This window comes from Heloderma suspectum, chromosome Z, assembly GCF_057233095.1.
Source record: "Heloderma suspectum isolate Gila_16-S chromosome Z, 16-S_ref, whole genome shotgun sequence".
Taxonomy (NCBI): domain Eukaryota; kingdom Metazoa; phylum Chordata; class Lepidosauria; order Squamata; family Helodermatidae; genus Heloderma; species Heloderma suspectum.
This window is the reverse complement of record NC_139476.1, coordinates 10103022-10118716: the sequence shown is the minus strand read 5'-3', so window position 1 is coordinate 10118716 and position 15695 is coordinate 10103022. Positions and strand designations below refer to the sequence as shown.

General features: G+C 45.9%; 1 protein-coding gene across 1 annotated transcript in view; it reads right to left on the bottom strand.

Annotated features, from left to right (window-relative positions):
* Positions 1–9924: 9924 nt before the first annotated feature.
* The window catches only part of LOC146333650 (interleukin-6 receptor subunit beta-like), a 28328-nt gene continuing 22557 nt past the window's right edge, over positions 9925–15695 (bottom strand). Inside the window, exons 12-14 of the mRNA XM_084825664.1 lie at positions 15272–15371; positions 12541–12622; positions 9925–10815 (exon numbers count right to left, since the gene is read on the bottom strand). Of these exons, the coding sequence (XP_084681790.1) occupies positions 10444–10815; positions 12541–12622; positions 15272–15371 (554 nt within the window). The 3' untranslated portion in view covers positions 9925–10443. The remainder of the gene's footprint in view (positions 10816–12540; positions 12623–15271; positions 15372–15695) is intronic.

Genomic DNA, 15695 nt, shown 5'->3' with positions numbered 1-15695 from the left:
TTTTGTTTTTGTTTTTCTGGAGTTTCGTTTGTTTGTTTCAAGAAATTAAACAGGAGAGTCAGATTTAATTGGAAAAACTACAACTCAAGACTGTTTCCAGGTCAATATTCTGTTTCGGCTTTAAGTAAAAAAAATAAAAGAAAAAAAGGGTTTAAAATTTTTTTTAAATTGGACTATTTCTCCAGCCAGGAAATGTGTTTCATCACAAAGGGATGTGTTAGATTTAGCTGGGCTGGGCTCATAGATTGTTTATCCAGCCTAGGGTGTAGTTAAATAAATATAATAGGTCTGTTTCTTTTTGCAAGTAATGGCTAGCAGTTTGCATGTGATCATGCTGCAGGCCTAGAATAGCCCCCCGCCCCAAAAAACAGTTGATGATTGGCTACATCAACGCACTCTCTCTCTCCCTCTCCCTCTCTCTCCCTCTCCCCCCATCCCCAACGTTGGCTCAGAGATGAATTTAGAATAGTGATAGACCTTCTGGATATCACCAAATCCTTCATCATGGACGTTGAAGAATTATGTGAAATGCAAATCACAACCCCTAAAAAAAGGAGGGTTTACATGTGGATAAGCTTTAAAATGGAAAGATGTGCTTGTTTACTTTTGTAAAATACACACTGGGTGGAAACACACACCCCTCTATTAGTCAGGGCTATTGCCATGTTAGACCGCTTTCTGGATTTGGATTTTCTGGGGAGAACAAGGAAGGTGAGAGACAAATGGAACAAGGGGACACTCCAGTGTCGAAAATGTAGAATTGCAAGAGTGAAAACCAGGAGTACAGGAGCTACTGCAAATGCAAAGTGGATTAAATCTGGATTGGAATGTCAGTGGTGTATCAGATTTAGTGGATCGGTGTATCTTTTCGCACGTTTTTCTGTTCCAGATAACAAAAAAAGTGTGAAATGATTCACCAGTGTGCTAAAACTGACACACCATTGACAGTTCAATTCAGATTCAAACCAGTTTACATTTGCAGTTTATCACAAATGTAAACAGTTTTGAATTCAGATTGGACTGTCAGTTGGACCGCCCGGCCTTCCCTCAAAGGCTCCTGGGTAATGTAGTTCACTGAAATCCTTTGTTAGTGGTCCCCCAAAGTCCTTTATAGATAAACAATTCTCAGAGTTCCTTTTTACTTTTCTGCACCCCAGCCCCTTTTTGAGATGGCACAGCCAGAATGGCACACAATATTCCAAATATACTGCTGTGCTATTTCCTTCCATGAACATCCCCCCCAAGCACCCCCCCACACACACACACACAAAGTTAGACCGCTTTCAGGAGGAGGAAATCTTTTAGGGAACTTTTGTGTCTAGGACCATTGGGATTTCATTTCATTCATTATATTTCTATACCACCCCCTAGCCAAAGCTCTCTAAGCAGTTCACAGTTTTGTTTTGTTTTTAAAACAACCATTAAAATATATAAAGTATAAAACCAGTCATGTAATGACATAGAACTGATAGCACAACATCTATCTAAAACAATTTAAAACAATCAGCCACAGACAATCAAAGAGACAAGAGGCAGTTTTAACCTGGCACTGAAAAGATCACAATGTTTTGGCGTCAGGCAGGCCTTGTCAGGGAGCTGATTCCATAAACGGGGGGGGGGGGGTCACCACCGAGAAGGGCCTCTCCCTTTGACTTTTGAATCCAAAATTCCTTTCAGTGGTGCCATCAGGACTTTAGGTACAAGCTCAGCATGAACAGGAGCCTCCCCCCCCCCCCCCAGTGCAGCAGGGCTGATTTACTACTTTTCCAAGTGAATAAAGTAATACATGTTGCCATTTAAAGAAAAGGGATAAGAGCATTATGTCCAGCGTCTAAAATTACCTAACTGCATCACTAGCTCCATTCTAGTTATTCTATAGGTTCTTGTCTTAAACCTGGGGCCTGATCCAGCCAGGACCCACGCTAAACAGATTCGAAGGTACCAGTATGACTCACGTCCACTGGTGTGAAAGAGTGATCGAGTTTATTGATAGAAATGGATGCAGATAATAAAAGCAAATAGAAGCTTACACACGCCCCTTAGCTCGAAGATTTAGCTGCCCCAGTTCCCTTTGAGCAGTAGGTGGCATCCCAGGACTGTTTTCCTGAGCAGACGGAGCACTTTCCCCCTCTCAGATGAGAACAGGTAACAAGCCCAGGGTTTTATAGGGTTTGTCTCACTGAGACTGTCAGACTGTCAAAAGACACACACACACACACCTCCCTCCCTTCACCAAGGAGGAGAAGGAGGGCTGGCTTAATTTTTTGGCAGGAAAGGAAATTTCTCACAGCAGAGAAAGAAATATTCTCATCAGAAGGAAAGTGCAAACTGCACAAGACAGCAACTGTGTGTCATCTAACTTTTGTTAGTAGCAAAAAGCTCTAATCGTCACTGTACAGCCATAAAAAACAACTCTAACTTCACAATAGTTGCCAACTGCTCTACCAAATATACATATGCTCCTAAACACTGCATATGACTCTGTGCAAGTTCACACCTGAATCCTCGCCATTCTTCTGAAACCAAAACCAGCACAGTTCTCTTAGTGTTTGCATGACCTTGCTTTGGAGCAACAAAATGGGGATACTTAAAGAGCTCCTCGTTGTTTTCCGATCCTCCAAGTCAGCATTTCTACTCCAATGGTGTAGTGGAGAGGAGAAATGGGGAGCTCCAGGACATCATCTGCCGGAACACCAGAGCAACTGACAGATCCTCCTCACCCTGGCCAGTGAATGTGGTGATAATGAGGCTTTCAAGTTTGACTGTTGTTTGTGACAGATCAGCATGGAGATCGTCAGAGAAGGTGGAAAATAACCAAGCAGAAGTCAGAGACCTGTTTGCCTCTCTTTGGTAGTCCCTACTTCACGCTAGCAGTTTACACCAGACATGGGACAACCGATTGGTTCAAAATTGGGAAAGGAGTACGACAAGGCTGCATATTGTCGCCCTGCTTATTTAACTTATATGCAGAGTACATCATGAGAAATGCCGGGTTGGATGAAGCACAGGTCGGAATTAAGATTGCCGGGAGAATTATCAACAACCTCAGATACGCAGACGATACCACCCTAGTGGCAGAAAGCGAAGAGGATCTAAAGAGTCTCTTGTTGAGGGTGAAAGAGGAGAGTGCTGGTTTGAAACTCAACATTAAAAAAATGAAGATTATGGCATCTGGCCCCATCACTTCCTGGTATATGGAAGGGGAAGAAATGGAAGCAGTGACAGATTTTACTTTCTTGGGCTCCAAGATCACCGCAGACGGTGACTGTAGCCATGAAATTAAAAGATGCTTGCTCCTTGGGAGGAAAGCTATGGCCAACCTAGACAGCATAGTAAGAAGCAGAGACATCACCTTGCCGACAAAGGTCCGTCTAATCAAAGCTATGGTTTTCCCAGTAGCAACGTATGGCTGTGAGAGCTGGACTACGAGGAAGGCGGAGCTCCAAAGAATTGATGCTTTCGAACTGTGGTGCTGGAGGAGACTCTTATGAGTCCCCTGGACTGCAAGGAGGTCCAGTCAGTCCATCCTAAAGGAAATCAACCCTGAGTGCTCATTGGAAGGACAGATACTGAAGCTGAAGCTCAAATATTTTGGCCACCTAATGCGAAGAGAAAACTCTCTGGAAAAGACCCTGATGCTGGGAAAGACTGAAGGCAAAAGGAGAAGGGGACAGCAGAGGATGAGATGGCTAAATAGCATCACCGATGCAATGAATATGGACTTGAGTACGCGCCGGGAGAGAGCGCAGGACAGGAAGGCCTGGCGTGCTATGGTCCATGGGGTCACAAAGAGTCGGACACAACTGAACGACTGACCAACATCAACAACTTCCCTACAAGATTATTTGCCTCTCTTATTAGAAGCTCAGTGTTGCATTTCAGCTTGCTGAAGAAGATATTTTGTTAAAGCTCAATGCATTTGACAAGTGGAACTGACACAGTCCGAAGTCTGCATCACTGAGTTCAAGGGAGCCTACTCCGGGATAACTACGCACAGGACGGCAAGAATTCTGATCCTAATAAACTGGGTATTATGCAGTGGAGACTGGTGGCTCCAATGTCAGTGGGGCGGTGCATCCGCTCTGGGTCTCAGTCAGAACCAGTCAGAACTCTAAAGGAGCTCTCCAAGGTGCCTGGAGCAGATTCACCACCTCCACTGGTATGATGCTATGTCAGCCTTCCAACCTAATGTTCTCTAGATGTGTTGAACTACAACTCCCAGAATCCCCAGTCCAGCACCTCTGGAGGGCGTCAGACTGGGGGAAGGCTGTGTTATGTACTGCTGCCACTGGTGTGTGCGTGGGGGGTTATACACTGTCATAATGAGCGCCTCCAAAATTTAGCACTACACCACGGCCTGCCATCCTGTCACTCAGCTCCATTGTCTCTCCTCCTCCATTGCTCTGTTAGGAGCACAGGGAATTTGAATCCACTTTTCTCTTGCCCCCAGACTCTGCTTTCTATTGTTTTGCTGTGCGTCGTTCCAATAAAAAGGTGGCGAGATCTTTCAGGATTCCCTGCTACACACGCAGACTCTCATATGCACTGTAGAGATATACCCGGCGCACAACTTCAGTGCCTTTTTGAACTCAAGGCCAGAAGTGCTGCTTATCTCTCAATCAAGGGACATCTCGATTCTTTGATTTCCCAGCATGGTGAATCATTCCTTTGTTGTCTTTGTATTTTCTTTTTTGCATTTTTTCTAGATCCTTTTTTGCCTTTTTAAAACAAACCGTGGCTCCTTGGCTTTCAATCTGTTTGCAGTTGCAACGTTTATTCCACTATTTGGTTTTAGGTTTAGGGCCTGGTGTCTGTGGTTACGTGTGAAAGTCACCATTTTACTTTCCCACAATACACCTGCTACAGTGTCACTTCTGGGCATTGTGGGCCCCTGGGAAATTTAAATGGTGGCTCCCAACGCCAGCTGCCCTGTACTGATTAGAATGAAGTGAGGAGGAGCTGAGGAACCTTCTGATGAAGGTGAAAGAAGAAAGTGCAAAAGTTGGGTTGCAGTTAAACCTCAAAAGAACCAATATTATGGCAACCAGCTTGACTGAGAACTGGCAAACAGAGGGAGAAAACATGGTGGCAATGACAGACTTTGTATTGCTAGGCGCAAAGATTACTGCAGAAACTGACTGCAGCCAGGAAATCAGAAGACGTTTACTTCTTGGGAGGAGAGCAATGACAAATCTTGATAAAATAGTTAAGAGCAGAGACATCACACTGACAACAAAGGTCTGCATAGTTAAAGCAATGGTACTCCCCGTAGTAACCTATGGCTGCGAGAGCTGGACCGTAAGGAAGGCTGAGCGAAGGAAGATGGATGCTTTTGAACTGTGGTGCTGGAGGAAAATTCTGAGAGTGCCTTGGACTGCAAGAAGATCAAACCATACTCCAGGAAATAAAGCCAGACTGCTCACTTGAGGGAAGGATATTAAAGGTAAAACTGAAGTACTTTGGCCACATTATGAGAAGACAGGGTACCCTGGAGAAGATGCTGATGCTAGGGAAAGCGGCAGGCAAAAGGAAGAGGGGCCAACCAAGGGCAAGATGGATGGATGATATTCTGGAGGTGACGGATTTGACCTTGGGGGAGCTGGGGGTGGCGATGGCCGACAGGAAGCTCTGGCGTGGGCTGGTCCATGCAGTCACGAAGAGTCAGAAGCGACTGAGTGAATAAACAACAACAACCAAAGGAGGGGCTGTAACTCAGTGGTAGAGCCCCTGCTTTGCATGCAGAAGGTCCCAGGTTCGATTCTCAGCATCCCCAGGTAGGGCTGGAAAAACTCTGGCCTGAAATCTTGGAGAGCTGCTGCCAATCAGTGTCAACAATACTGCAGTAAATGAACTAATGGCCTGACTCAGTATAAGGCACTTTCCTAGGTATGGAATGCAGGCTTTATACAGTGCCATAGCAGGGTTCTTAATATAGGCCTGCAGCAGAATTTTTCCTAAGCCAAGCTAAAATATGCTGGTATTTCCCACCACCCACTGGAATGGAGCATCTCTAAACTGAAATTCAGCCCTCAGGCTGAAGGAGGTGCAGCACCCACAGTCTATACTGACTGGCAGCGGCTCTCCGGGCTTTCAGGGAGCGGGACTTTCCCAGGCTTGAACCTGGGACCTTCTATCTCCAAAGCAGGTGCTCTGCCATGGAGCTATGGTCCCTTGGCTAAAACATAAAGCAAGATTCCAGTCCTCATGGTTCTGAAGGCAGATTTAAATAGGAACATAGGGGGTGACCTTAGAGCAAGTCGGACCGTTGGTCCAGCTAACTCAATATTGTACACGCGCTGAGTGGGGTCAGCTCTCCGAGGTTTCAGATAGGGGTCTTTTGCAACCCTGCCTGGAAATGCTGGGGACTGAAATTTGCACTTTTGGCCTGCAAAGCAGGCACTCTTCCACTGAGGTGCAGCCCTTCTACAGATGTAGCTGGGTTTGATCCCGCTATGCCATACTCTGGAAAAGAGCTTTTCCTTCAGCCCCCCCCCCCCCCAATATCCTGGATGTCAGAAGAGCTCTGCTGGATCAGACCAAAGGCTTCTTTCATCCAGCATTCTGATCCCACAGTTGCCCCAAGGGGAAGCCGCAAGCAGGACATGAATGCAACAGCAGCGTCTTGCTCATGTTCCCCAAGAACTGGTCTTCATTCTTTCATTTCCCCCGATCACTTGAACAGAAATTTAGCTGACCTCAATGCAATTTTTATGAAACCCTCAATTATTATTTTTAAAGGAAGAGGTTTCCTCCAAAGAATCCTGGAAACTGCAGTTCTGTGCAGGTGCTGGGAATTAGAGACCCATAAGACTGCGGTGTAGCCCTCTCCGTCACCCAATTTTTCATCTGGTTCCCTTTTCAGATCTACACCCCCCCCCCAGTTTATTATAAGCTCCGTCCCCACCCACCCACCCCGCCATGACTCTACAAAACAGCTTCCAGAGTACTGCACCACCCTCAAATCCAGCCTACAAACACACCCAGGGAATTTTTGTAATGGAAAGAAATAAAACAATAAATTATGGAGCTCAGATAAGGTGCAAGGGAACTGGAAGGAAGGAAGGAAGGAAGGAAGGAAGGAAGGAAGGAAAAGTCAGGAAAGAAGAAGTGGAGGCAAAGAATGTGGGAATAACAGAAATCTTTAATATGCTATTCATGAAAGATCACAAAGACTGAAAAGAAGCAGTATTCATTTCTACTTTCGATTTATTTACTTTATCGTTATTCCATTTTTAAGAACCAACCTAGCTCCTTATGAAACACGGCACAAAAATTTAGTTCCTGCTGGAGAATCCACCATAAAGGAGCAGCTCCAGGTTCGAGGGAACCCTCAGGGCCACATTCTGCCCACCCCAAGTACATAGGTCCCCTGGTGCTGCAGGCTGATCTGGGGGCGGTGGCAGTGCTCATTTTCATTTCAGAGCCATTTCAGTTTCCAAGCATGCATCACACTGGGGCACTGTGGGGAAATCTAAAAAAAATTCCCAGAATGCCCTGGAACAACACTGCATCCAGGGGATTGTGGGTAATTAAAATGGCAGCTCCCAGATGTCCCGCACTCATTGAATCTGGTGCTGGCTTCAGACATCAGCAGTGGGTGCTGGAGTGGTGTTAAGGCTCCAGGAGCTACCTGAGAGTGCCACGTGCACCAGATCTATCCTCACAGCACAAAGTGTCCGGTTGCACAAGCTGTAAGCCTAAACTCTGGGCCAAAACAGACATCACTTTACATCTGTGTCTAGCAATTATGTCTCCTGCACCTACTACATTTTTAGGCAAGGCATTTTCAGATCTTAAAAGCCCCCCTCCCCCGTCCCCACACACACACACTATGGTCCCAATCCAGATTGGGCCCCCAGCACCAACTCTAAAGTAGGAGCTGCTAGATGCTGTGAAAGAAACACCATTAGCTAAAAGTGAAACTGCACGTAGCCAGGAGTTCTGGACAAGTAAGCATGATTATGTAGATTGTGTGAGACAAGCTTGAATCTGATGAGTAGCCAATGAATGGCTTTTCTCTGCCTTTATGCAGCATTTTGTATCAAATCCACTGTTGCCAAATATGCCTTTGTCTGTATCCAGGTATAAATATTCTAATTATAAAAAGATTCTTTTTTCTTTAACAATACGAATACAAAATAATTCCTGTTTTGGCCCTCTGCTAACGCCCATGTTCCCCCCACCACCACCTTTTATTTCAGTGGTGAGCAGGGCCAAAGGCAAAATCCCAGACATGCCACCAGATTTTAGCTTAAAGCTCTTTCTGGCATTAAGTAAGCCCTGGAGAGGCATTTCAACCTTTTAGAATGGGGCAAAACCTGTGCAAAAGCTGGGAAACTACCAAATGATCGATGGTCAGGGGAAGGGGGGTGGAATCAGGGAAAGGGGGTGTGGCCATCTGAAGAACCTCTAGCAGATTTGGCCCACAGGCCTGAGGTTCAGTTCCCCTGTGTTAATGTATAATTGACCTCTCTGTTTATTGTGAATTGATCCAGCATGATTTTAAATTACATTGTGTTATTATGTATTGTTTTTAAAAATGCTGTATGCTGCTTTGGCAAAATTTTAGCATAACGCCATGCACTAATTTTAAAAATAAATAAATGACATAGAAAAGGCGGGGAAGGAATGAAGCCTCCACAAGCTTTGGATTCCAAACCAATCAAGCACTGGGCTGGTTTGTTGGCATACTATTGAGCCTGCCCCAGAACGGTCAGGCTCCAACCCCTGACCCTCCATAGTAGCTGCTAAATACAAATATAAAATATTGCCTGTTTTGGCCCTCTGCTAACACCCATGTTCCCTTCTCTTTCTCTTTTATGCAGGGCAGGGTATAAGAATGCATGTTCTTGATGAGAACGGAGCAAAAGCAGGCAAACAGCTTTGGGTTTCGGAAGAAGGAACAATTTAAGCCCCGCATCGTCTGCACGCTGATGCAGAAGAAAGTCCCACTATGTTCCACTAGGATTACTTGCAGGTTAAGTGTGATTGCAGCCTCAACGTAGTTTAATATTTCAGTCTCATTGAACTAGCACAGAGGGAGTTTCATGTTCCAGAGCAAATGCACTCTAAACGAAGGATAAACTCCCTACAAGAGCTGCCTCCAGTGAGAATGTATAGAGAACTTTGTTAAATCACAGCTTTTTGTATTGGACACTGCTTTGATTGCACCATGCATGCGCAGAGAAACTGGTCCCAGGTGCAGAATTTAGCAAGCTGAGACTCTCCACTTCTGTTTTAAAAAACAACAACAACCAAGCTCCTAGTCCTTATAGAAGCAAAGACAGGCTTAAAAGTGCCTGGGAAATCTCTGGAGATATCTCAGGTGGCAGAAGGGGTCTTTGCAGGATTTCCAGGGGTCAGTGGTAGTTTCAGCACCCTGAATAGCTCTTGGTTCCTCACTCAGGACCAGCAGATATGGAACATCATCTACAAAATAGGCAAATTATATGCCAATAGGCTTGTTTTGCATAATTTCCACACAATGCAAAATTCAACATTTAGGGCAGCCTTCACCAATTTGGTACCTTCGAGATGTTTTGCACTACAACTCCCAGCAGACCTGACCATTGGCTATGCTTGCTGGGGCTGATGGGAGTTGAAGTCCAAAGCACCTGAAGGGCACCAAGTTGAGGAAGGCTGGTTTAGGGTATACACATGACTCCAGTTCTAATTAGAATCCATGTCATTTTTCAAAAGTCTTTTTTTTTAACCCACAATATTTAGGGAACCCTTTTAGGGTTCTCTCCTTTTCCTCACTATGGACTGAAAAACCTATAGTTGAAATAGAAATTTAGCTGTTTTGCTGCAAAAACAGAAACATATATGTGCTAAGCAAAAGTATTCATTTCCCATCCTGCCAGCGATAGAATCTGCAGTGCTGTCCCACCAAATGTCAGTAAAAAGCAGAGGCATTAGTTTTTTCCAGCCAGATTTGGTTCATGGGACATCTTTTAAAAGCTTTCCTCTTTTTTCTGCTGCATTTCAACTTCATTGAGTTATTGGCAATTAACATAAGGAATCCAAAGGCTGAGTATTCCAGATCGAAGCTAAGCAGTCTGCAAGATCTTAGATCTGAGCTATTCAGCAGCCTGCATTAATAGATGATACCTTAAAACTTTCAAACCAGGTGAGGTCCTGCAAAGTGAAGCTCCTCTTAAAACTGTGCAAGACCTTAGCTCATTTGCAATTGAGTTTTAAGCTAATTTTGAGACACCTGAGCTGCTGGACTGCACAGATCTAAGGTCTTTACAGGAATCTTGTGAGAGGTGCTCGTTTTTCTCCTGGGGGGGCCTGTGTGGGCTTTCAGCTGGATGGAGGCCTCCCTCCACTGCCACCAGACTGACCAAGAGTGGAAATTCTCCTGTGGATTCAAGGGCTCTCTTGCTTGACCCAGCATCTAACAGGGCCTCGTAGGTCAAATTCTGAAGCCAAACCCCTGGGTTAAACTGGGGCACGGGACAAGAGTTTGCAGGAACTGGGCGCTTGGGAAGGGGCCACAAATGATGAGGGCTTCTCCACGGTTCTTCTGCACCACAGCTCTTTTGGACCACGACTACCCTTGAGTATTCCACGTCGTTCCAGGTGGCTGTGCATTTCAGGGGCTGCTCCTTGCATTCCTGTGGGGCAGCCCCAGTTTCTACACCCGGGCTGGTCTTCTGCAACATGCTGGAAACATTGACCAACCACTGGTTCCCCAGGAACGTCTTCAGTTCCAGCTCCTCCTGCCAAGATGGAAGGACTCTCAAAAGGCCACCGACAGTCATGCCATGAGAAACCGTGGTGGTGTTTCTCAGTGCAATGAGGGGAGAAGTCCTGAAGATTAGGGGAAGGGTGAGAAGGAAAGCAAGAAGGTGTTTTAGGGTGTGTCCAGTGCATATTCCCACCCACAGGTTGGACATTACCATCACTTTCCCTCTAATTCTGATGTTTAGAGGGGCGTGCTAATGCTTATTTGGCCAAAAAAGCTCCATCCATCCGCACACAAGAGGGAGGAATGAGCAGGATTGGCGAAATCCTGAGGTTTGCAGAAATACGAACAATAAGCTTTAGAAAAAGACCCTAAAGAGGGGACCCAAATAGCCCAATGACAAATGAGAGTGTTCAGTGGCCGTGGAATGTCTATTGACAACTGGGGGAAATGGAGTATCCTGGAAAAAGGCATCGCTGCTGGTTGGCTGGCTTGTTGGCTGGCTGAAGCCCTGGACAGGAGCACTTCACACAGCAACTTTTGTGTTACAGGTCCTGGTTGTTCTCACTGCATTGTAACATACCAGGGCATTGTCACGTTTCTGATCAGTGATTGGCTAGACTGCCCTGATGTCACAGAGGGGCTGCCCTGACAGATTCTCCCAGTGCCATTAGCTGAGCTGGAACATAGAGACATAAGAAACTGCCTTTTAACAAGTCACACAGTTGTCACCTCTTACTGGCAGCAACTCTCCAGGCTCTTGGGGGTGGGTGGGGCTTTCCCTGCCCTACCTGGAGATGCTGTGGATTGAACCTTCTGCATGCAAAGCAGGGACTGTTCATCTGAGCTATCACATCCTAGCAAAGGACAGAGCAGAAAGCATAAGGGCAAGGGAAATAAAAGCTAGATCCAGATGAAGACCTTTTTATTCTCCCAGTATTTTAGCATTTTAGCTTCCTAGTCTTTTAGCTTTGGTGTTTTAAATCTGTATTTTAAAACTCTGCATTGCTGCTAGGCTTTATTCTGGTTGTACGGTTATATTGTGGTTTTAAGCTCTCATATTTATATTGTTTTACGTTGCACTCTGTGGTTTTAATTTTTGCGAACTGCCCAGAGAGCTTCGGCTATTGGGTGGTATATAAATAAATAAATAAATAAATAAATAAATAAAGGGCAGGAAGGGTGGGAGTGGTCCAGAGGAACTAGGGGAAGAGTGAAAATAACAAGCCAAATGTTGTAGGAATCTAAATTTGTTTGCGTGCATGTGTGTGTGTGTGTGTGTGTGTTTTACCCTAAATGGCTCATAGCAAGTTATAGCAAACAATTTTAAAATGTAGACACAATTTGCAGGTGATTTTTGTGGGATTCCCTTGCCCGCCAAATTGATTATTATCAATAGTTGAATACTGATGATCAGGCAATGGAACACCAGCCTGAAAAACCCTCCCCAGCCATTAGCTGTGGCTCTGTGGTAAAACAGAATGTTCATACACATTCCAATCCCTGACAGTGCCTGCAAGCCCGGGCGCTGCAGCATTAGGAAAAATGGATGCTAGAGATGTAACATTTCTGCAATGGAGGGAAATCAATTAAAAAAAGTAGGAGCAGGGTGGGAAGGGAGCACAGCTCCTGTGGTGCATACAGGAGGCCCCAGGTTCAATCCACGGCATCTCCAGGCGAGAAAAGGACCTGGTAGCAGGTGATATGGAAACATTTAAAACAGCTGCTTTGCCCTGGTAGAAATACCACTGAGGTAAAATCCCCTGCCCATTATTTTTTTGTTGCAAAACCAGCCCCAACCCCGCTACCCACCCAAACAACAAAACAGTGCCTCCCCACCATCTACTGACCAGATGCATTTTGTGGGGCATCCATGTGGCTAGGTTGCTTTTTGCTGGGTCTGGGATTTGTGGCCACAGGTACTTCGGAAGCCTGAAAAGTGAAAGACATGCATTAAAAAGACTCAGACTTAAACAAGTTTGTAATTTGGTGCAGTTGCACTCATGTCCTGCCTGTGGGTTTCCCGTGGGCAGCTGGTTGGCCACTGTGTGAACAGAACGCTGGACGAGATGGACGCTTGGTCTGATCCAGCGGGGCTCTTATGTAAAACATAATTTTTTGACTGCTAGTCATCCAGTTTACTGGTCTGAGCTGTAAAAGTCACACTCACCTATTTTATACCAATGTGGTCCAACAGTGGTTATTCCTCTAGCGAATGAGATGTCTATGGAACAGGGCCTTCTTGGTGGTGGCAGTAATCTTGCAGAATGCCTTTTCCAAGGAAGCCCACTAGGCCTTGACACTGTATACATTCAGATGACAAGCCAAAACCTGTGTGTGTGATTTTAAGAAGGCTTTCCAGCTTAATCGATTTGGCTCACTGAAACATGAATCTCTGATTTGCTCTTAGATTGCCCTGCTTGGGTTCCTGTTTAACTTGTTACTTTGATGAGGGATTGTCATCATCTTGTTGTGACCTGCTGTGATGTTTGGTTGTTTTAGGCTGCAGTGCTTTAAACATTTCCCTGAAAGTAACTCCCACTGACTTTGACGGGGCTTGGTTTTGAGCAGACACGTATAGCTGTCAGGGTGGAAACTGAGCAGATAGAACCCCAGAGCAGTTCTGATTCTGAGGAGGATCAACAATCTGTGGGAGAGGAGCCAGCTCATCCCTCACAGGCACAGCCGCTGGCAGAGATTCCTCCTGCCGGCATTCCTGAGATAGATAGTGACCCGGGCAGTGAGAGAGTGCGGGAGGGGGGCTTCTTAGATGCTCGACGCAGACGCAAAGAGCAACGAGCGATGGAGGGCGCGGAAATTAGGTGCAGTGCCCATTTGGCACGCAAGCAATGGCCGCCTCCCGTGGACCCAAGGGAAAGAGGGAGGATCTCTCCCTAGCCCATAAGTTCAGGGTCTGCAAGTGATTCTCCTTCAAACGGGGACCAACTGCCTACCCGGAGCATAGGCTCCTCTGCTGTTCCTTGCTGAGTCGCTGGTGACTAGCATCTGAAAGAGCCATTAAGTTGTAAAAGGATTAAAGCCTTGAAAAGAATCCTTTCGTCTGTGTCTTGAGTTGGCTATTGGAGTCTATCCACTAGGGCGCTCCTGACAATAGCGTTGCACTGCTGTTTTTCTTATTTGGCTGCAAACCACTTTGAGCTATTGCCATGTGACAAAGATAAGAAGAAATGTCTCGAGAGGGGATCATGCTATGGGAAGGGGGAGCTGACGCTTTGCTGGGAGGGGAGGGGTGAATAGACTTGTGGAAATGGAGGGAGGAAAGGATAGGGTAGGGTGCAGTTGACAGGGAATTTCTGGACCACGAGAGCAGTTGGGAAGCCAGAGGTTTTGTGTATGTGCATGTGTGGGCACATGTGTGTGCGTAAAAGATGCATACAGAGAGAGACAGAATGGCTATGTTTGGCCACATGCACACACCCCTCCTTGCCTGTTTTTCCCTTCCTCTCTTGTTTTCCCAATTGTCTATTTTAGTTTGTAAGCTCCTTGCAGGCAGGGAATTGTCTGTGTTGTCTCTGTAACAGCATATTGCCGCACAAGGTACATTTCCCCTGCTGCATTCTTCACGCTGGATGCTTTAATACTGGGATGCAGAACCTCTTGCAGCCCAGGGGCCAAATTAAATTCTGGATTAAGCTCTAGGGGGTGGCATTTCAGTGGTGGGCAGGACCAAAGACAAAAGGGGCCAAAACACCAGAAATACCAAAAATACCACCACATTTTAGTGTAAGAGCCACTGGAGAGCCAGTGTGGTGTAGTGGCTAGAGTGTTGGACTGGGAGCTGAGAGATCTGGGTTCTAGTCCCCGCTTGGCCATGGAAGCTTACTGGGTGGCTTTGGGCCAGTCACACACTCTCAGCCCAACCTACCTCACAGGGTTGTTGTGAGGATAAAATGGAGAGAAGGAAAATAATGTAAGCCGCCTTGGGTTCCTTGCAAGAGGAAAATAAGGTGGGATATACATGCAATAAAGAAAGAAAGCTCTTTCTGCCATTAAGTAAGCCCTGGAGAGGATTTTCAACCTTTTAGAATAGGGAAAACCTGCGCAAAAGCTGGGAAACCACCAAATGATTGATGGTCAGGGGAAAGAGGGTGGAGCCAGAGGGTACGTGGCCATCTGAAGAACCTCTGGCAGATTTGGCCCACAGGCCTGAGGTTCAATTCCCCTGTGTTAATGTATAATTGACCTCTCTGTTTATTGTGATTTGATCCAGTGTGATTCTAATTATGCTGTGTTATTATGTTTAAAAAACAAAACAAAACCGTATGCTGCTTTGGCAAAATTTTAGCATAATGTTACCAATTTTTAAAATCAATAAATGACATGGGAGAGGTGGGGAAGGAATGAAGCCTCCACAAGCTTCAGATTCCAAACTAACCAAACATTGGGCTGGTTGGTTTGTATACCATTGAGCCCACCCACGGAACTTCCAAACTCCACGCTGTGCCGGCCCCTTCCCTCTACCTGGCCCTACCCAGGGGAATTTCCACATAAAAAGTTGTCAGCCCTACAGACTGATGGGGAGGGATGATAGACTGGAGAATGTAAGACTTGGTGACATACAATCGACGCTTGCAGAGACAGGCCAGAGATGCAACGAGGAAGAGGAGGAAGGGGAACCCCACACAAAGAACCGAGAGCAAAAATTCGGCTTCACCATAATCTGTAGAGAAAGAAGAGGAAGATTTTAAAAATCTGGGAGATCAAAGCAAACCAGAAGTTTTTAAACTGACGAGGATTTACAAACAAACACTGCCGTCCTCCCATCCACATGGCTAATCCTCAACCTTAATGTGATGTAGTAGGATCACCAACTGACCAGAAATAGACACCCTGGTCTGCTCTTGTGCGTCTAATAAGAGCTTAGTGTGCAGAAACAGGCAGGGCGAGGCTTTTCATGGCCTGGCAATAAACATATTCACCAGGGAAGGGCCATAGTTTGATGGCAGGGCACCTGCTCTGAGCGCAGGTTCGATCCCCGGGCTGG